This window comes from Primulina tabacum, chromosome 8 (assembly GCF_025594145.1).
Source record: "Primulina tabacum isolate GXHZ01 chromosome 8, ASM2559414v2, whole genome shotgun sequence".
NCBI classification, from domain to species: Eukaryota; Viridiplantae; Streptophyta; class Magnoliopsida; order Lamiales; family Gesneriaceae; genus Primulina; species Primulina tabacum.
Genome location: NC_134557.1, coordinates 8,311,310 through 8,334,011, shown reverse-complemented (window position 1 = coordinate 8,334,011; position 22,702 = coordinate 8,311,310). Strand labels below are relative to the sequence as shown.

Genomic DNA, 22,702 nt, shown 5'->3' with positions numbered 1-22,702 from the left:
TTTTAAAATTAAATTTCTAATTATTATATATTTTGTTATCCAATTTTCAGTTGTGTTATAAACATAATAGAAATTATGATTGTATTAATATTATTTTACTACGAAATCATCATATATTGATTCGATGTTTTGTTTATTCTTTTCAACCTATTAATAATTAATTTCTCATTGTATATGATCAAATTATATATATAAAAAATAATTTTTCCTCATTTCTACGTATTAATTAATTTATCATTATGTATTATGAATTTATATGCATAAAAAACTATTTCCACTTTTCAAAATAGAAAAATTGTTTATTTAATATTACTCACTTACTAAGTTATACTTATCAATTCATTGTGTATTTTTATTATGATTGTAACTCAATGGAGCATAGGTGAGAGCATATGGTAGTCACATCAATTATTAATATTTTTGTTTAAATTATTATTGTTATTAATTTAAATTATTTTGTGTTCGATGTAATTATTTGATTAGTGAGAATAGATTTGATTTAGAGAAATAACTTCTGGAATATAATAACATCTATATCGGATTTGTTAGGTGTAATAATTGTTCATGCTAGGTAAAACAATCGAAACATGATGTTTGAGTTGCTTTACGGTTTTAAAAGATTTTAGTTAACATTGCACCTTTACCACGGGAATAACTTTTGGTAAAATGACAAGTGAATGATCATACAATTGGTATATAACAGAGCCAAAGTCATAAGATCGATTCTCATAGATTGCAATGAGTGTAATTATTGGGAGTGAGATTGTTGAAGTGTAATAATTGTCCTTGTTGGATATATCGATCAGACTATGACGATTGAACTATTATACCATTTAAAATATTTGAGTTGTACCATTACCATCAACTATAGCTTTGGTAAAGCAACATATGCATGGTCTTACAATTGGTATCCGAGCCAATGTCACGAGTTTGATTTTCATTAATTGCAAGGAGTGTAATTGTTGGGTACAATAATTGTCCATGCTGGATAGAACAATCGAAACGCGACGTTTAAGCTACTTTACGGTTTTAAAAGATTTGAGTTAACGTTTAAGCATTGTTACCACAAGTTATAACTTTTGGTTAAAGACAAACGCTCTATCCTACAAGATTTATTTATATCATGACTCAATTAATATTACATTAATTTAACTAAATAATAAATTTTGAATTTGAATTTTTTCTTAAATAAATTAAGTCCAACAATTGATGGAAATTATTCAAGAAAAATTTAATTGACAAAACATTTCAGTAAATAGAATAAATTATTTAATTTTATTTTTTTCAAAACCTGAATCATAAATTATAAATTATAATTGAAAAATTCGAATTTTTTCGTATTTTTTTCTATTAATTCTTAATTGTTTTTGTAATATTTGACATTATTCAATATTTAAAAGTGTTTTATATCTCTTCGGTAATTTTAACTATTATGTGGACTTATAAATGCAGAAAAATTAATTAAAAATGTAGAGTATATATATACATATACATATATATATATATATATACTAAATTAGTTTTTGAATTATGTGAATATATACATATTTTTTCATATTTTTATAATGTTATAAATTAAATCTAAAAAAAATTAGTAATATTTGCACCTAAAGATTAGGAGGTGTCCCATTAAATTTTTTTAAAGGAAGAAAATATAGTTATATTTTGGACTTTTCCGATAATGCATGAATTATTTTGAGTTTTTTTTGCCTCCCTAATAAAATATCTATCTACATCTCTTACCTCGAGAAAGCTTTTTCTACTATTTTATCTGCTCTTGAATTTTTGTGTCTTTTGTCCTATTTTTTTATATCATATAATTATATCAATAATTTTAAAATTAATATATACATCACATCTATTTTAATCACTACATTTTTTTCAATTTTTCCTATTCGTTATATTTCAAAATTCAAGCTTACATTCTTTCTCATTAACAATTAGTTCATACACTTAAGTAAGTTCCTAATGAAAAATAAATATAATATAATATGTGGAGAAACTGATCGAGACTTAAAAAAATGAAAAATAAAATGGAGTTAGGCCCAAAGCGTGAACGACTCAAATAAAAAAAAAAAAGAGGACCATAAGAAAAACACACCAGCATCAAAGAGATTAATCAAAAAAAAATTCGACGAATAAAAAAAACATAGAAATTAGATACGATGATATGATTGGTGAACTTAATCGAAGAAATAAGCATGAAAAATAAAATAAAAAGATGAAAAAGATACCGAAAGATTCGAAAATCATACAAGAAAAAGATTGAAGAAACTAAATCATGGTTGTTTAAAATGATAAATAAGTTGTGAAATAATATTTGTCATTGAATAATTTATGAAAAATTATGTGTATACATTCATTTGCAAATTTAAGATCAATATTCATAGTGTACTTAAGTTCGTTACCCACTTTCAACGCACGTGCTTTGCTACTAGTGTGTGTGTGTGTGTGTGTGTATATATATATATATATATATATATATATTGATACCTCATGGATGGGCCCACTACCCCTGGTCCATCCCTGGCCCAAGTGGAAGACAAGCCCATCAAGGGCCCAGGTATTCTGGTGAGACCCCATCGATGTGCCTACTACCCCTGGCCCATCCCTAGCTCAAGTGGAAGACAAGCTCATCAAGGGCACTGATATTCTCCTATAAATACCAGGTTTGAGTGTTCAGTTAATTCATTCCGTATTATATTATTTTCAGCAGCACCCTTAGCTGCTCCCCATATATCCTCAGTCTCTGACTTGAGCGTCGGAGGGGCTATGCCAGGACACCCTCCTGGCCCCCTTCTAACGATCTTATTTGTGATTTCAGGCCCAGGGTAATTTCAAAACCTGCGTATGGACTAGTGACACTTGCTGGAAGCGGACCCTAAAATTTTCCGTGAGTATCATATCACTCATAATCAGTAGATATTTTCAAGATTTTAGAAAAACTCTCAATAATTTTCAAGATTTTAGTAAAACTCTCAATATGTGAGTGTTGAACATGAGGATTAAAACATAAAATAGAATAGTATTTATTTCAGTGGCGCAACGAAATTTGTTTCTCATCTGGCCCGTCGTTATTTATTTACAAAATCTCACGCATTCGTGGTCAAGTTCCATGCAACCCAGAAACCGAATTCACCATTAAATGTTATTAAATTATGTCTGAATTGATATTTTGATGTAACCTTAACTAGAGTGAGATTTTGAAATACATTATCATTTGGTTAAATAATTATATAATCAAAGAGTATTTTGTGAATTTATTAAAAAAATTATTCTGATCGTGTTGAAAAGTGCATGTAGAATTTGAAAGAAAATATTTTTGAAGAATGATTGCTGATTATTTTCTAAAATTCAATATTAAATGTCTAACTTTCCGAATTTGGGTTTATTTCATCCTATCCATGTTGGCATTGCTCCTATGATAGGATGAATGGCCAAGATTTGCCCATGTATATATAGGACCCACTTTTTTTTTGAAATTGTATGTATGACAAGATCTTACCCGCTGAAATGAAGTGAGATAAGTGCCCACATAGATAGGATCTCATTAACCCCGAATTGGAGCTCCTAGCTTGGAGTTCACTTGAAACGTCTACTAATTTTAAAAAAAATGCGGAATATTTTTTTTTTAAATTAAAGCTCGCGCTTTTCGAAAGAACAGACGTATGAAAATATTATCTCCTCTCAATCTCATAAATCGTAATGCGGAAAACATGTGGTTCTCGGGTCGTGTCACCGCACCAGTGCCTACTCAGAGTTCGGCACCTCCAGTCTCCTCATCATTAAGCTCACCTGCATCACACACGCCTAGTGAGTCTAAAAACTCAACACACCTGTACCAGGAATAACAAGCACATATACATAGCACACAGCAGTGAAAAATATCATACTCAACATATCTTTCATGAACTTTAAAAACATAATGTAAACGTGCCATATGAAATCGTGACATGTCAAAACAGTTCATCGTTAATCATCGTTCATCATTCATCGTTCATCGTTCATCATTTATCATTGTGAATTCAGTTCATTAAAGGTGACTATCGTACATCATTTACGATGGATCCATCATACATAGAACCGCGGTACCCGGCGGCTGTCGGACATCAGTGACAGGATCACCCATCCATTGTGCCTAGGCCTCATCATCAGCATTTACATATACGTCTTAACCATTTACATATACTTCGATAGCCACAACTAATTCCCATCATTCAAAACATTATCATTTTCAACACTTATAAAAATCTTGAATAAATGTAATTTTTCTTAAATCCAAGCATGTGACGTATATCTTCATAAAATTTTAAAATCGTGATCATGATGCATGAACATTTAAAATATCATAAATTTGTGCTCAGGGCACTGCCAGGACGAACATCTCACCCAGGTGCAAAATGACCATTTTGCCCCTGGAAACCCAAAAATTATCATTTTGCCCATAGACATAAAATTTCAATTCTTTGACATTTTCTTAATTCCATTGACTCTAACACGTCCCAAATAATTATTTAAACTTACAAGAACTTTCCCATATTTTTATTTAGCTTAAGTCTATGACTTTTAAATTAATCTTTAAATATAACCTTTGCGTTTTAATCCCGAATTAAATCAAACCTTAGCATAAAATTCCCAAATTAAAAAATTAGACTTCTAATAATTATTTGAGCTTAAATATAATTTCCCATAATTTTATTAAGCTTAAATCTAGACGTTTTCATTAATCCTTTAATTAACGTTTCATGCGACGATTAAATCCCGGATAAATCCAAAACTCATTATTTTGATTCAAAACTTACTAAACTCCTAAAAATGTCCCAAAAATATTTAAAAATATTCCTAGATGTAAACTCGAGCTCATTTCGTAACTTAACCGAATTATTTTAAAACTTGTACCGGTGTCTCGGTTTTAACCCGAATTGACTCGAAACTTAACCAAATTTTTTCCCATCTTTTTACCACCCATTATAAACATTAAAAAGGTCCTAAAACCATCAAGACTAAGCCCTTAAACATCTCTGAAAGGACCTAAAAGTTGCTGGTCTGTTTCATTTATCCTATTATCAATTCCTCAAGGCACCAACCGAACTCCACCAGCCCCATGCTCGCACCAGCGTGCACCAGCCTTGAACCCGCCTACCATGGACCTAGACGAGACCCTAATGGACCTACCTGACCCACACAATAAGCTCCATGCACGCTGATAACTGCTAAGAACTGATAATCCTCAAAATCTCCTACCTCGCCTAACCCATCTCATCTCGGCTAGATCGATCGTTCCGCCAACTCCAGCCTGGTTCGAGCCATTCCAGACCCCAATTCAAACCCATCAAGGTCTGGTCCATGGTTGGAGAAGGCCCTCGAACAGCAAGAACCACGAGACACGATCGAGCCCCTTCCCCAAGCACAAACGCGATCATCCTCCTACACTCGGCCCTTCAACCAGCAGCCCCTGTCATGACCCTACACCTTAAAGCTGCTTATTGTCATCATGATCAGTCCCTAAACCAACAAGAAAACAGCAGCCCCTTGCACAGAATTGAAGAAACCGTGAGCAACACATAAAAATGCAATATTAAAGAGCAAAACCGAAGGATCTCTCATGCTCACGACTAGATCGAAAGATTTCATGTACACATGCATACACATCAGTAATATCAACATGAATGATGCAGAAACGAAGTAACAAGCGTGCCTTAAGATGTTTGGAGAGCAACAACGATGTGAGGAACCCGAGAGAACTTTTCATTTCCAAGAACAAAAGAAAAGGAGGCACCCAGCTGCTTTCAAGAGAAGAAGTGTGCTGAACCCACAACATAATGAAGGGGTGAGGGGTTGTCGGATGGTTGGGTAGAAGTTTTAATAGGTGTAGGGTAGGTTTAAGTTTAGTTTAAGTGTAGTTTAAGTTAATTATAATGTACACTAATGGACCTCAATTAAAATAAAAAGTGTTTTAATTCCAATAAGCTTAAAAGTATACCCATTAAATCCAAACATACTCCCGAAAAATATTTCGTGTTGGAAAGATTTTGAAAATATTAGCCGAACCCTCAAAAAGTCCCCCGATTCGATAAAATTTACGTACCGTTAAAAATTAAAATCATGCGAGTAAAAATATCCAATAAAAATCTATTTCTTGAAAAATACCTTTAAAACATCTTATATTAATTAATAAAAAATGAATCATGTAATAAAAATAATTTTCTTGAAAATTCTCCGGTCTCCGTTCTTCGTTCGAACACGAAATGAAACTTAAAAATCTTTAATGCATGAACATTTAAAATTTCGTTAAATAAATTCTATCATGCATGAATTATGCATAAAAATAATTAAACATAAATTAATAAAATAAACATGCATTTTATGCTTTAAAAGAATTTAATAAAATACCAAAGAAATTTAATAATTTGCATGCATGTAGTTCACGTGGACTTTCTGATTTTCGGGACGTTACATCACTTATCAAGGAATTTAATTACAAATATTAGATATAGCTAAATTTAAAAAAATGCATTTCAAATATTTATGTTTTATCAAAGATTTATTTCATATACTATACATAATATGTTATATTAAATTGTGTGATACTATATAAAATTCAATGTGAGTAAACAAAATTTGCTAAACGAGAAATCAAGTAATTCTTTCAACACTAAATTTGGAACAATAAATACAACGTAGGAAAATGAGCGTTGAATGTTTTACATTTATAAACATAGTTCCGATGCATAATCCCGTACGTTTCGCTTCCTAACACAAAAATCTCCGGTAGATTTATTCCCATGGAGGACCGCCATGGACCGGTCACTGGATATTCCGTTCCCAATCCCACCCACAATGGCCCTTCCGCCGCCGCCGCCGGCGGTCCTCCTCCTCCTAATTGCTATTACAATTACCAGCCCAACCCTTATTACCACCAACAATATTATCAAGTATCCCAACCCGACTCCGTGCAACGATCTTCCTGCCTCCGCTGCATCTTCGCCTTTGTGATAGGACTATTCCTCATCTTCGGCACAGCCACCTTCATCGTGTGGCTCGTTCTCCGTCCTCAGCTACCCGAGTTCCAGGTCGATTCGTTCTCCCTCTCTAATTTCACGTTCACCAACGGATACCGCGTGTTCTTGATCTCCGAAATCCATCTCACAGCACGGAATCCCAACAGCAAAATGTCACTCTCCTACGATCACGTCGAGACCGCCGTCTATTACAAACTTGAGTTGCTTTCTAAGACCGCCCTCTCGCCATTTTCACAAGAGACAAAAAATGAGACATCTCTGGTGGCGAAGTTTGCAGGTGATGGTAGTTTCGTGGAGAAGCCCGTGATGGATGGGATCAATGGGGAGATTGGCAAGAATGCAAACGTCGGATTCGATCTGAGATTGCTTTCTTGGATTAACTTCGAGTCCAAGTCTTGGATGAGTAGGAATATTTTGAAGGTGTTTTGCGGGAATTTGGTCGTCGGGATCCCGAGCAACGGAAGGCCCGGCGGGCTGACTGAGGGGCCAAGGCCTTGTCGGGTTGGAATTTGAGGTGACGTTGAATCTTTCTAAATAGATTTTGTGTAATTACTGGATGATAATATCATCGGAGTGTACACTGGAAATTTGATGTTTCTGATTTACTAACGATTAATTAATTCAATAATTTTTTTGTTGTTTCTTAATTTATGAAATTATACATATAAAAAAGTAAATCAGATTCCTGGTTGAGCCAACAACAATCAAGCTAGATTTAACCTTAGCTTTTGACTTATCCAAATATTGATATGCATTCCTCATAACAATTGATTGAGTCTGATTTTTTTTTTTTAAGTTATGGTTATCCTCGTATTTTGTGAGACTACTCTCTTATTTGAGTCATTTTTTATTGTGAATATCGATAGAGTTGACCCGTTTCACATATAAAGATTCATGAAAGTGTATCACAATAGACCTACTCTAATTAGATACATCTTCCTTTATTTTTTAGAGAAATATAATTAGTGGAAATAGTGAATCTTATAGGAGTTTCATACATTTCTTTCGTGGAAAATTTTGTCTTGATCGATCTCACATTCAATGCACACAGTGCAAATCGAGTCCTTGATTTGCATCTAACGACACACGTAAAAGAAGATTTTGGTCAATATATAAGCTTGCTTATGTTAAGATTATTTTTCAAATTGAGATATTCTTCATTCCACACGTTAGATGCTTATCCAATTTCTATTTAAATTGGAAAAAGCCCTGATGCGATCTTGGTGAAATGGATGAGCAGGGTCGGGTGCTCCACCGGATCTGCTATCAAGATAATGAAGGAAACTGAGCAAGAACTATATCTGTGACGAAGATATATATCTGTAATATGGCTTCCGCTGTAACCTGCAAATAAGAAAAGAACTCGTGAATGGGCGCCGGAGGGATGTCCGGCGTGGCCACTCCGATGCTTAAGTCAGCAGGTGAAGATCATAACCAGTGTAACTTAGATAAAATTAAAGGCTACTGGTGTAAATATGTGCGTTAACGTGTGTTGGTGAATGAATCATTCTCCAGCACAAGAGAAGAAGAGGAAGCTAAAAGTCCCTCAAATGAATTACATACCTGCTATTTATAGGAGAAAAGGTAGTAGGTACCTTGTTTTCAGTGCCTAATTGCCACTTCCTGTCACGCCACCCTACTTTTCCATCAAGTCACATCAATAGGATTCTGTCAGGTGAGCTTCTCGAGACAAGATCTTATCTTCCGAACCACTAGAATGCGACAATGTTATCGAGGTGCCCGGGTAGAATGCCTCCCGGGAGATTATAAAGAGCCCGGAACTATGACTGCCCGGAGAGTAGAGCATGGGCTTGCACCTGCCCGGCTCCAGAAGATTCCATCTCCATACTCACTCGGATTTGGGAATCCATTTGATATTCCGGGTCATCCATGACCCGGGCTCTTACGGGGTATCATCACCCATCCCTTAAATAGTCGGGCTAGAGTCATACTCGCTGTCCCGATCAGTCATGCCTGGATTCCCAAAGAGATCATCAATCTTGTTCTATAAAAGCATCGGGGGCTTCATGTCTCCCAGAAATGGGATGAAATGCCGGAGTCTCATGTCTTATGGACTTGAGATAAGATGCTGGGGCCTCGTCCCTCCCGGTCTTTGCATAAGATGCCGGAGCCTCATGTCTCCCGGACTTTGCATAAGATGCCGGAGCCTCATATCTCCCGGACTTTGAATAATGTGCCGGGGCCTCGTGTCTCCCGGAATTAAGAGAATGTTCCGGGGCCTCATACCTCCCGGACTTTGAATAATGTGTCAGGACCTCCTATCTCCCGGACTTAGAAATGGTCGAGGTGTGGTGCCCCGAGCCAGGTTTGAGAACCATGGGCTTATAAGTAACCAAGGTGCGGAGCCTTGGGTCAGGGAGCATGTCCCGGGACTTGGGAGTGGTCGAGGTGCGGAGCCCCGAGCCAGGTTTGAGAACCCTAGGCTTATAAATAACCAAGGTGCGGAGCCTTGGGCCGGGGAGCATGTCCCGGGACTAAGGAATGGTCGAGGTGCGGAGCCCCGAGCTAGGTTTGAGAACCAAGGGCTTATAGATAACCAAGGTGCGGAGCCTTGAGCCGGGGAGCATGTCCCGGGATTTGGGAATGGTCGAGGTGCGGAGCCCCGAGCCAGGTTTGAGAACCCTGGGCTTATAGATAACCAAGGTGCGGAGCCTTGGGCCGGGGAGAATGTCTTGGGACTTGGGAATGGTCGAGGTGCGGAGCCCCGAGACAGGTTTGAGAACCCTGGGCTTATAAATAACCAAGGTGCGGAGCCTTGGGCCGGGGAGCATGTCCCGGGACTTGGGAATGGTCGAGGTGCAGAGCCCCGAGCCAGGGTGTAGTGCCCCGGGCTTACAGATAACCAAGGTGCGGAGCTTTGGGCCGGGGAGCATGTCCCGGGACTTGGGAATGGTCGAGGCGCGGAGCCCCGAGCCAGGTTTGAGAACCCTGGGCTTATAAACAACCAAGGTGCGGAGCCTTGGGCCGTGGAGCATATCCCGGGACTTGGGAATGGTTGAGGTACGGAGCCCCAAGCCAGGTTTGAGAACCCTGGGCTTGTAAATAACCAAGGTGCGGAGCCTTGGGCCGGGGAGCATGTCCTGGAACTTGGGAATGGTCGAGGTACGGAGCCCTGAGCCAGGGTGTAGTGCCTTGGGCTTACAGATAACCAAGGTGCGGAGCCTTGGGCCGGTGAGCATGTCCCGGGACTTGGGAATGGTCGAGGTGCGGAGCCCCGAGCCAGGTTTGAGAACCCTAGGCTTATAAATAACCAAGGTGCGGAGCCTGGGGGCGGGGAGCATGTCCCAGGATTTTGGAATGGTCGAGGTGCGGAGCCCCAAGCTAGGTTTGAGAACCATGGGCTTATAAATAACCAAGGTGCGGAGCCTTGGGCCGGGGAGCATGTCCCGGGACTTGGGAATGGTTGAGGTGCGGAGCCCTGAGCCAGGGTGTAGTGCCCTGGGCTTACAGATAACCAAGGTGCGGAGCCTTGGGATGGGGAGCATGTCCTGGGACTTGGGAATGGTCGAGGTATGGAGCCCCGAGCCAGGGTGTAGTGCCCTGGGCTTATAGATAACCAAGGTGCGGAGCCTTGGGCCGGGGAGCATGTCCCGGGACTTGGGAATGGTCGAGGTACGGAGCCCTGAGCCAGGTTTGAGAACCCTGTGCTTATAAATAACCAAGGTGCGGAGCCTTGGGCCGGGGAGCATGTCCCGGGACTTGGGAATGGTCGAGGTGCGGAGCCCCGAACCAGGTTGGAGAACCCTGGGCTTACAGATAACCAAGGTGCGGAGCCTTGGGCCGGGGAGCATGTCCCGGGACTTGGGAATGGTCGAGGTGCGAAGCCCCGAGCCAGGGTATAGTGCCCTGGGCTTATAGATAACCAAGGTGCGGAGCCTTGGGCCGGGGAGCATGTCCCGGGACTTGGGAATGGTCGAGGTGCGGAGCCCCGAGCCAGGGTGTAGTGCCTTGGGCTTATAGAAAACCAAGGTGCGGAGCCTTGGGCCGGGGAGCATGTCCCGGGACTTGGGAATGGTCGAGGTGCGGAGCCCCGAGCCAGGTTTGAGAACCCTGGGCTTATAAATAACCAAGGTGCGGAGCTTTGGGCCGGGGAGCATGTCTCGGGACTTGGGAATGGTCGAGGTGCGAAGCCCCGAGCCAGGTTTGAGAACCCTGGGCTTATAAATAACCAAGGTGCGGAGCCTTGAGCCGGGGAGCATGTCCCGAGACTTGGGAATAGTCGAGGTTCGGAGCCTCGAGCCAGGTTTGAGAACCCTGGGCTTATAAATAACCAAAGTGCGGAGCCTTGGGCCGGGGAGCATGTCTCGGGACTTGGGAATGGTCGAGGTGCGGAGCCCCGAGCCAGGGTGTAGTGCCCTGGGCTTACAGATAACCAAGGTGCGAAGCCTTGGGCCGGGGAGCATGTTTCGGGACTTGGGAATGGTCGAGGTGCGGAGCCCCGAGCCAGGGTACGGAGCCCTGGACTTTAGATAATAACCGGGGCCTCATATCTCCCGAGCTTAAGATAATGTGCCGGAGCCTCGTCTCTCACGGACTTAAAATCAGATGCCGGGACCTCGTCTCTCCCGGACTTTCATGAATAAGATGCCGGGGTCTCATACCTCCCGGGCTTTGCATAAGATGCAGGGGCCTCGTATCTCCTGGACTTGAGATAATGTGCCGGGGCCTCATAACTACCGGACCTAAGATAATGTGCCGGGGCCTCGTATCTCCCGGACTTTCAAGAATGAGATGCCGGGATCTCATACCTCCCGGGCTTTGCATAAGGTGCCGGGGCCTCGTATCTCCCGAACTTGAGATAAGGTGCCGGGGCCTCATAACTCCCGGACCTAAGATAATGTGCCGGGGCCTCGTACCTCCCGGGCTTTGCATAAGATGCCGGGGCCTCGTATCTCCCGGACTTGAGATAATGTGCTGGGGCCTCATAACTCCCGGACCTAAGATAATGTGCCGGAGCCTCCTATCTTCCGGACTTTCAAGAATGTGCCGGGGCCTCATACCTCCCGGACTTGAGATAATGTGCCGGGGCCTCGTACCTCCCGGGCTTTCAAGAATGTGTCGAGGCCTCATACCTCCCGGACTTGAGATAATGTGACGGGGCCTCATAACTCCCGGACCTAAGATAATGTGCCGGGGCCTCGTATCTCCCGGACTTTCAAGAATGTGCCGGGGCCTCATAACTCCCGGACCTAAGATAATGTGCCGGGGCCTCGTATCTCCCGGACTTTCAAGAATGAGATGCCGGGGTCTCATACCTCTCGGGCTTTGCATAAGGTGCCGGGGCCTCGTATCTCCCGGACTTGAGATAATGTGCCGGGGCCTCATAACTCCCGAACCTAAGATAATGTGTCGGGGCCTCGTACCTCCCGGGCTTTGCATAAGATGCCGGGGCCTCGTATCTCCCGGACTCGAGATAATGTGCCGGGGCCTCATAACTCCCGGACCTAAGATAATGTGCCGGGGCCTCGTATCTCCCGGACTTTCAAGAATATGTCGGGGCCTCATACCTCCCGGACTTGAGATAATGTGCCGGGGCCTCGTACCTCCCGGCCTTTCAAGAATGTTCTGGGGCCTCATACCTCCCGGACTTGAGATAATGTGACGGGGCCTCATAATTCCCGGACCTAAGATAATGTGCCGGGGCCTCGTATCTCCCGGACTTTCAAGAATGTGCCGGGGCCTCATACCTCCCGGACTTGAGATAATGTGTCGGGACCTCGTACCTCCCGGGCTTAAGAGATTTTGCTTTATCTGCTGTTTTATTTTTATTAAAAATCGAATCACTAACCTGGAAATATTGAATCCGAATTCATTTCTGGTAGAGTGAAACTTCTCTGGTTGTGCTAAATTAGGTGACTAATATAGATGTATGCTACTGAGTGCATAGTAAATGCTCTTCATGCCAATCCGGGATAGCTGCTGAGCTTTGAGCCCATATGAAATCCACATATAAGATCTGAGTGCCAAGCTGGTCGGACTTGTATGTTTGCCAAGCAGTGTAACTTAGATAAAAGTAAAGGCTACTGGTGTAAATATGTGCGTTAACATGTGTTGGTGAATGAATCATTCTCCAGCACAAGAGAAGAAGAGGAAGCCAAAAGTCCCTCAAATGAATTACATACCTGCTATTTATAGGAGAAAAGGTAGTAAGTACCTTGTTTTCAGTGCCTACTTGCCACTTCTTGTCACGCCACCCTACTTTTCCATCAAGTCACATCAATAGGATTCTGTCAGGTGCGCTTCTCGAGACAAGATCTTATCTTCCGAACCACTATAATGCGGCACTGTTATCGAGGTGCCCGGGTAGAATGCCTCCCGGGAGATTTATACAAGAGCCCGGGACTATGACTGCCCGGAGAGTAGAGCATGGGCTTGCACCTGCCCGGCTCCAGAAGAATCCATCTGCATACTCACTCGGATTTGGGAATCCATTTGATATTCCGGTTCATCCATGATCCGGGCTCTTACGGGGTATCATCAAGCCCCATATATGAAATTACAAAGTCCAACAAAGACGTATCTGGTGGCAAAGTTTGCAGGTGATGGGAATGTTGTGGATAAATGGGTGATGGATGGGATCACTGGAGAGATTGCAAGGGTGTTGAATTTGTTTTCTGGTTTATTTCGTCTATTGTCTGGGGGCAATATCAGTTCGTGGTCAGATATTGGTCATACTTTGAAGGTGTTGTGCAGGGATTTGGTTGTTGAGATTCCGATCGACGGAAGGCTGACTGGCGAACCAAAAACTTGCGAGGTTCAAAAAGCAATTGATTATCATAATAATCTTTCCGGATAAATTTCCCCTTCATTGTTAGTTATATGATTTTGTTGTTTTCTTCCATCTTTTTGATTTGATGATTCTGCGCCTTTGTGCTTGTTTTGTTTATTTTTAAAATTTAAATATATGTTTTGTTTGTTCGGGAGTGATAAACTTATTTAAATTTGGATAAGATTGGATAAAATCTAGCAATTAAATTTAGATAAGATTGTGTATCTTGTGAAATCTTAATGAATTTATCATGATAGAGTTTTGTTTCAATGTAAGACAATTATGCATGAATAGAAGTAAGAAAAGATTTAAATTTACCCCTCAAGGTGTACCAGTTGGTGGTGAATCAGATGAACGTTTGGTCAATGTCTATGTGTATGATTTCTTCTATCAATATTTTCTCATATGAGCCAATCATACATGTTTGCTTTGTGCGATTATTAGAATAATGTGATTTGCATGTTACCATGTTAGCTCAATAATTTACTCAATACGCATCGAAAGGTAGATGTTTGCTGGTTCTATCATCGTTAAAAAAAGAGAGTTAAATTTGTTATAAAAAAGAACGGACTGTGACACCCGTGCTGAAGATGTTCGTAGAATTGATTCTGGCGAAACTACATCAAGTTATTCCTTAAATATTGAAGGCAGAGTTAGAAGGAATAACATAAATTCTAGTCAGAACAGATGCATATCACAATCAAGGAACGATAGAAGTAATTCTAAATCTGGAAAAAATATAAAGTGTTGGAACTGTGTGGGACAATGTCATCTGAAAAAGAATTGTACGTCACGAAAGAAAGAGAGAGACAAGAACAATGCTATAAACACGACAAATGATGAGATTCAAGTTCTTTTACTTTTGTCTATTGATAGTCCTATTGATTCTGGGATTTTGGATTTGGGCGTGTCCTTTCATACGATTCCTTATCATGAAATTATTGAAAATTATGATAATGTATATCTCGTTGACGAAGAAGCTTTGGATATTCTGGATATTGGATATATTCGTTGAAGATGTCAACGAGGCTGTGTGGAAAATACAAAATGTGATATATGTACAGAATTTGATGCAAAATTTAATTTCGGTGGGACAACTTGATGACGAAGGGAATAATATCATCTTTTGTGCTGGTGTGCGGAAGATTACAAAAAGTTCTATTGTTGTTGCACGTGATAATAAAACTGAAACTCTGTATATAAAACTTTAAATTGTAGAGATATGATTGTTGTTGCTGATAGTTGTTCCAAATCAGATTTGTAACATGGCATACTCGGACAAATGAGTAGAAAGGGGATGATGCTTTTATCGAATGGGAAAATACTAGAAATAAAATCTGTTGATCTTCACCTATGTGAAAATTGTGTTTTTGAAAAGAAGAAAAAGTCAGTTTCTCTATGTCCCTAACGGCCCTATTGCAATAATCAAAGGGGCTGGCTCCGGATTCATAGGCAGAGGCAAATCATCCATGACCACCCTTCCTGTTGAAAGATGCAGCAACTTCCCCGAATAGGTTGCCAGGAGAGTAATTGGCGAACTTACTCCAACTCAACATGCTCCAAGAGTATGGAGTTCGAGATCAAATACAGGTTCTAGAACAAGGGGCCATTATTCATCTGTTACAAATCGCGTGACATACAATTATAATGGAAGATCAAAATTAGGATTTCGTAGAGATGAAGAATGGCAAGGTTTGAATATATCTTCATCAATAGACAGACCACAACAGAGCGCGGCGAAGAGGTTATGGGCAGGGGCCTTCTAGCCAAATATGGAAAAATAATTTGTCATCTTCAACATATAATACCAGTTATGGCCATGGAAGAAGCTAGCAAGTCCTTGAAACTTCCTAAAAGGCAGTAGTTGAAACAGTCGTGGAATGGTACTGAGTCCTTGTATTTTTGTCTCTATCAAGAACATTGAGCCACCAAAATTTTGGGATTTACTTGACTCAGTAAAGTCTATTTTTTGAACAGATTTTAACATTGGATACACGAACTAAAATTCCACAAGATTTTACTACCAGAATAGAATACAAGAAAACTGTCAATTCTTGTAAGACTTAACAAAGCCCAATATTTAACCGTCAATATAATTATTAAACTTGGGCCATAATGTATGCCTCTTAGGCTTTACATATTACCTTAATTCTGAACCTTGGATTTCTTTCGAGCTAAATATTGTTCCTTAGTCGCAACAAGTGAATCCTCGCTTCTTTTGTGATGATCAGGTTTCAGCTAGTCACCACCAGCTGATGGCTTGTCCACAACTTCATCTTGCGTGGAAGTATCAGAAACAGTTTTCACAAAGGTTCGTTCAAGCTTTTGATTGGGAGAAAGATTCTCTACAGTCTCAACTTGATGCCTCAACACCAAGCTTGATGATTCTGGATTTGAATGAGTATCTGGAGGGGAAACTTCAGCTGCAGATAGAACACCCACCTCTTCAGACTGTTTCTTAAGCTTCTGCGAATCAGCCTCTCCAGCACCAAATGCGACATTTTTGTCTAGGTTGAAGTAGAAGTCACTGAGGTCCATCTTCTTGGTAACCTAATAATGTAAAGCACGTCAAACATCACTTTACATGCACAAATGCAATGGGTTTCACTGGGAAAATAAAAATATAATAGAAGACGACGGGGAGAAAACGACTTCACCATCAGTGCTTCTATCAAACTTAAGTCCCAAACTAGAGAAGTTTATTGAAATGATAAGTTAATGGAACAAAGATCCAAAAAACATAAAAAGCAACTTCAACTTACTGTTGGGAAATTACACCGAAGTGATGCCGACCACGATGATAATATAGTAACCAAAAATGCGGAATAAAATAACCAACAAGAACACAAAGATTTACGTGGTTCACCCAATATAGGCTACGTCCACGGAGCACTGCAACTTTTATAACTGGAAGAAATATTACAACAAGTGTATACACCAATACACTCAATATTTCTCACTCCCAAACCCCGAGTATACCGAGAAAATAATTTCTCTAACTCACACAAGAGAATTCCCGCACTCAAGAAAAAAATACACTCTTTTTTTCTATGTACTCTCTTTTTCTCAAACCTGAAAAGCTTTTGATTTTGGGTTACTAAAAGCAAACAAGGAAGACTCAATTTATAACAAATTTCTTGAACCAACATTGAAAATTTCCCGATGTGGGATTCCAATTTGCTGAATTTTTTATTCAGCATGGGCCTCATTTTACCTAACATTTCTCCCACTTGAAGACTTGATTTCAATCATTTCTTCACACCATCATTGCAGCAACTCATATATCTCCATTTATACTTGCAGTCCAACTGAAATTGAACACAACTTCAGTTTGTCAATGGTTACAGTCTTTGTGAGCATATCGGCTGGATTCTTACTTCTAGGAATCTTCTCCAGCATCAAAACTCTATCTTCCAGCACTGATCTGATGAAATGGTACCTAGCCTGTACATGCTTTGTCCTAGCATGATAAACAGGATTTTTTGCTAAATGAATATCACTCTGACTGTCACAGTGTAATGTGCTATCTTCAAGCTTCTGACCCAATTCTTCCAGAAAGGATTTCAACCATATCATCTTCTTGCTAGCTTCTGTAACTGCAACATACTCAGCTTCAGTAGTCGAAAGCGCAACAATCTTTTGTAGCTTAGACACCCAGCTTACAACTGTACCATCTAATGTGAACACATATCCAGTAGTACTTTTCCTGCCATCCAGGTCACCATCCATATCGGCATCGACAAAACCCTGTAAGCCCAATTTTGACCTCCTGAAGCATAAAGAACAACTAGCAGTACCTTTCAAATACTTGAGAATCCACTTAACTGCTTCCCAGTGTTGCTTTCCTAGATTACTCATAAACCTGCTCACAACTCCCACTGCATGTGCTATGTCTGGTCTTGTACACACCAATGCATACATGAGGCTTCCGACAGCAGAAGCATAAGGAACCTTATTCATATAAGCCTGCTCCGTCGATGGTGATTGTGCTTTGGTTAGTTTGAAATTTCTAGCCAAAGGAGTACTCACAGATTTAGCTTCATCCATATTAAATCTGCTAACCACTTTTTTCACGTATTCTTCTTGAGATAACTTCAAGAATCCATTCACCCGGTCTCTTAAGATCCTCATTCCAAGGATTTGCTTTGCAGCACCCAAATCCTTTATGGCAAATTCTTTTGATAAATCTTTCTTGAGTTTATCAATTTTTTCCAGACAAGCTCCATCTATCAGCATATCATCTACATATAGCAGTAGTATGATATAAGAACCGTCAAACTTTTTCACATAACAGCAGTGATCAGCTTGACACCTTAGGAAACCATTATTACTCATGAATCCATCAAACTTCTTGTATCACTATCTTGGAGCTTGTTTGAGACCGTACAAGCTCTTCTGAAGTTTGCACACCATTTTCTCTTTTCCCCGTACTTCAAAGCCCTGTGGCTGCTTCATATAAATTTCTTCATCTAGATCACCATGAAGAAACGCAGTCTTTACATCCAACTGCTCCAAATGTAAGTCTTCCTTTGCCACTAGTCCAAGTACAGTCCTGATAATGGTTAATTTAACCACCGGAGAGAAAATCTCGGTGTAATCAATTCCTTCCCGTTGTTGGAAGCCTTTTACAACAAGTCTTGCCTTGTACCGCTTGCTACCATCATGCTCTTCTTTTAACCGGTACACCCACTTGTTATGTAATGCCTTTTTGCCTTGCGGAAGTTCTGTCAACTCCCATGTCTGATTGGATGATAGTGAATCCATCTCATCTTCCATGACCAACTCCCACTTGGTTGAATCATCATTTTGCATTGCCTCTTCATAAGTCTCTGGTTCACCTTTGTCTGTCAGCAAAATATAGTGAAGTGCAGGAGAGTATCTTTCAGGTGGTCTAATGGTTCTCAAAGATCTCCCGAGTTCAATCACCGGAGTTTGTGGGTCATCATCTTGTGCAGTTTCTTCTTCATCTTCGTGGTTATCGGTTTTCGATTCATTCACAGGAATATATGTCAATGGCACTTCATCAGTCTTCTTGACTTCAGAACATTCATCTCCAGCTCCAATGTCTGACTTGTCCTTGTACAGAAGTTGCTCATTAAAGATTACATCCCTGCTCCGAATGATCTTCCGATTTTAGTCATCCCAGAAACGATAACCAAACTCATTATCTCTATAACCAATAAAGAAGCACTTCTTTGATTTCGGATCAAGTTTTGTTCTACTTGTTGAATCAATATGAACATAGGATAGACATCCAAACACTTTCAAGAAAAAAATGTTTACTTCTTTGCCGCTCCATACCTCTTCGGGTATTCTGCAGTCAAGCGGTATCGAAGGTCCTCTGTTGATCAGATATGCTGTAGTGTTAACAGCATCAGCCCAGAATGATTTTGGCAATCCAGAATGCAATCTCATGCTCCTTGCGCGTTCATTCAAAGTCATGTTCATCCTTTCAGCTACACCATTCTGTTGAGGTGTACCAGGAATGGTTTTCTCCATCTTAATCCTGTTCTGTTCACAATATTTCTTGAACTCATCATCTTCATATTCTCCACCATTGTCAGACCGTAAGCACTTCACCTTCAAGTTGGTCTCATTTTTCACCATGGTTTTCCACCTTTCAAAGGTCTCGTAAACATCATATTTATTTTTCAGAAAATATACCCAAACTTTTCTACTCGAATCGTCAATGAATGTGGTATAGTATCTCGAGCCTCCAAGGGATGTAACAGGAGATGGTCCCCATACATCAGTATGAACCAGCTCCAACTTTGCTGCTTTCGGTTCTCTACCGCCTTTTGAAAAGCTCACATTCTTCTGCTTTCCAAAGATACAGTTTTCACATAGTTGATGTTCAACAGTCTTTAATTCTGGTAGCTTTCCTTTTGACACCAACATCTTCATTCCCTTCTCACTCATATGTCCAAGTCTATAATGCCATAGACTTGGATTGGCTCCAGCATCCACAGCTGCTAATGTGTCTCTGCAACTGGAAGTCATATACAATGTTCCAGTTTTCTTTCCTCGAGCAAAAATCATGGCTCCTTTGTTCACTTTCCTGGAACCATCACCGAAGGTCACATTGTGGCCTTCATCATCGAGCTGTCCCATTGAGATCAGATTGCGTGTCAATTTTGGTACATGCTTGACTTTGTTGATTTTCCAGACAGATTCATTTGACATCTTCATCCGTACATCACCCATACCAACAATTTCCAAGGGTTTTCCATCAGCCAGGAAAACTTTTCCGTAATCGCCAGTGATGTAATTATCAAATACATCGCGATCACCAGTGGTATGAAACGAAGCTCCCGAGTCCATAACCCAAGAATCAACAGGGCTTTCCATGGATAATAGTAGAGCACCATGTACTTCCTCAGTGACAGCATTGGCATTATTCTTCGTTGATCTGCAATTCTTTTTTAAGTGACCAGTTTCACCACAGATCCAGTACTTCAAATTCTTTTCAAAGTTGCTTTTGTCTTTTCCATTTCTTGACTTGGACCTACCGCGCCATCGGTTTGAACTCTTTTCGCCACTCCTGCCCCTTCCTCTGTTCTCGAGATTTAGAGCAGATCTCGATGATCTTCCTTCACCCGAATCCATCCTGCGAACTTCTTCAGCAAGAATTTGATCTCTGACATCATTGAATTGTAGCTTTCTTTTTTCAACAGAGTTGCTAACCGCTGCCCGCATTGGTTCCCAGAAATTTGGTAAAGACGCCAAAAGAATAAGTGCACGAATCTCATCATCAAAATTAATGTCAACCGATGTTAGCTGAGAAACAATCGTGTTGAACTCATTTATGTGTTTAGCCACCGAAGCACCTTCATCCATTTTCAAGTTGAATAACTTTTTCATGAGATGTACTTTGTTGTTTGCTGATGGTTTCTCATACATGTCCGATAAAATGGACATCATCTATTTTGTGGTTTTTGCCTCCGCCACATTATGTGTCACATTCTTCGTTAGGGTCAGTCGTATCACACCTAACACCTGTCGGTCAAGGAGCTCCCAATCATCATCCTCCATCTTTTCCGATTTCTTTCCTGATAGAGGTTGATGCGGCTTCTTACTGTACAGATAATCTCTTATATGTAACCGCCAGAACGAAAAATCTGTTCCGTCAAACTTGTTGATTCCCGGTCCCGATCCATCATCTCCGGCCATCGCTTCTCTAGCCTTAGCAAAAAATCTAAAAAAAATCTTTTCTGATGTGGAAGATCAGACAAAGCTGCAACCACAGAGCATACCTAGAATTCTTAAGAATTTTCACAACAAGGCTCTGATACCATTTGTTGGAAAATTACACCGAAGTGATGCTGACCACGATGATAATATAGTACCCAAAAATACGGAGTAAAATAACCAACAAGAACACAAAGATTTACGTGGTTCACCCAATATAGGCTACGTCCACGGAGCACTGCAACTTTTATAACTGGAAGAAATATTACAACAAGTGTATACACCAATACACTCAATATTTCTCACTCCCAAACTTCGAGTATACCGAGAAAATAATTTCTCTAAATCACACAAGAGAATTCCCGCACTCAAGAAAAAAATACACTTTTTTTTCTATGTACTCTCTTTTTATCAAAGCTGAAAAACTTTTGATTTTGAGATACTAAAATCAAACAAGGAAGGCTCAATTTATAACAAATTTCTTGAACCAACATTGAAAATTTCCCGATGTGGGATTCCAATTTGCTGAATTTTTTATTCAGCGTGGGCCCCACTTTACCTAACACTTACGTGTTCCTTTTCCTCTCTCATTTCACGAAGCCGCTCCTCCTCCATCCATTTAGCTTGCTCACCTAGTTTCTTTTTGTAAGCAGAGTAACAAACTTATCCTTGTCTACCTAGAGATGTTCATCTTTACTTCTTTCTTTAGCAAGTTTTCTTTCATAAATTACCTCATGTTCTCTTTCTCATCGTTTTGCCTTATCCATTAGTGCATGAATATACTTGGGCTGCAAATCCAAACAGACGAAGGCTTGAGTATTTACTTGGAATAATGAATTTAAGTATCAAGTCACTCTTCTTACTAATAAATAACCAACAAACTCAGATCCTTGACCTAATTGATATATCAACAATGCGAGCTATAACTTCATATCCTTGTACTTTTAACATACTTTGTCTTTAGATAACACGCGCAATTACTTTTAGAAATACTTTAGACGATTGTTGATAACGAGTCCATAGAGACATAAAATGTGTTTCAAGTTTACCTCAGAGGAATAAAAACTTGTTAGACAACAACCAATCACCCTCTCACATTCTCATTGAAGCATCATACCAAAATATGAATTCCTCATTTGCTAATCAAAGAAGAAACACACCTTTCTATCTTGTCGATCCTGCTCTCTGGGACGGACTTGTTTCTCTTTCATCTTATCATATACTCCATCATAATCAAATGCCAAAGGGTCTTCTTCAAGAGCCTTCTTATGCTTTTCTTCAGCCTTTCATACAAATGAAAAGAAAAAAGCTCATTACATCTGCAATTCTATTAATAAAAAAATGTATAGATTAAGTCATATTATTTTTCATGCATATATACAAGCCTTACATCTTTGAGAGACTTGTTTTTGCAGGCTTGGCGCAGAATTTCTCTTTCAACATTATCATCGTCGTCATCTTCAAAACCAAGTAGTGTAGGAATTGACGGTTTTGGGGGTTGTTTTTTATGCTGAGTTTGTACCCTGAGTTGCAGCCCGAACCATTTTCATTTTTTTTCCAGCTTCGTCATTTTTCTTCTCCAATCTCCAAAGTTAATATTTAATTTAATCTAACATCAGTCATATATAGGTGTCACGCCCCGCGACCGAGGTTAGTCGACATCGACGTTGTTCATCAATCACACAATCGAAAAACAACCAGT

General features: G+C 40.1%; 1 protein-coding gene and 1 pseudogene across 1 annotated transcript; one reads left to right on the top strand and one right to left on the bottom strand.

Moving 5' to 3' along the window:
• The first annotated feature begins 6,722 nt into the window (after window positions 1-6,722).
• LOC142553579 (NDR1/HIN1-like protein 3) lies at window positions 6,723-16,283 on the top strand. Its single transcript, XM_075663923.1, has 2 exons — window positions 6,723-7,536; window positions 16,044-16,283. The coding sequence occupies exon 1, from the start codon at window positions 6,786-6,788 to the stop codon at window positions 7,533-7,535; it is 750 nt and encodes a 249-aa protein (XP_075520038.1). The 5' UTR covers window positions 6,723-6,785; the 3' UTR covers window position 7,536; window positions 16,044-16,283.
• LOC142554540 (uncharacterized) lies at window positions 16,051-22,537 on the bottom strand (annotated as a pseudogene).
• Between the last annotated feature and the right edge of the window lie 165 nt (window positions 22,538-22,702).

Coding starts and splice junctions, on each gene's coding strand:
- LOC142553579 (XM_075663923.1), top strand. CDS start 6,786: ATGGAGGACCGCCATGGACCGGTCACTGGATATTCCGTTCCCAATCCC.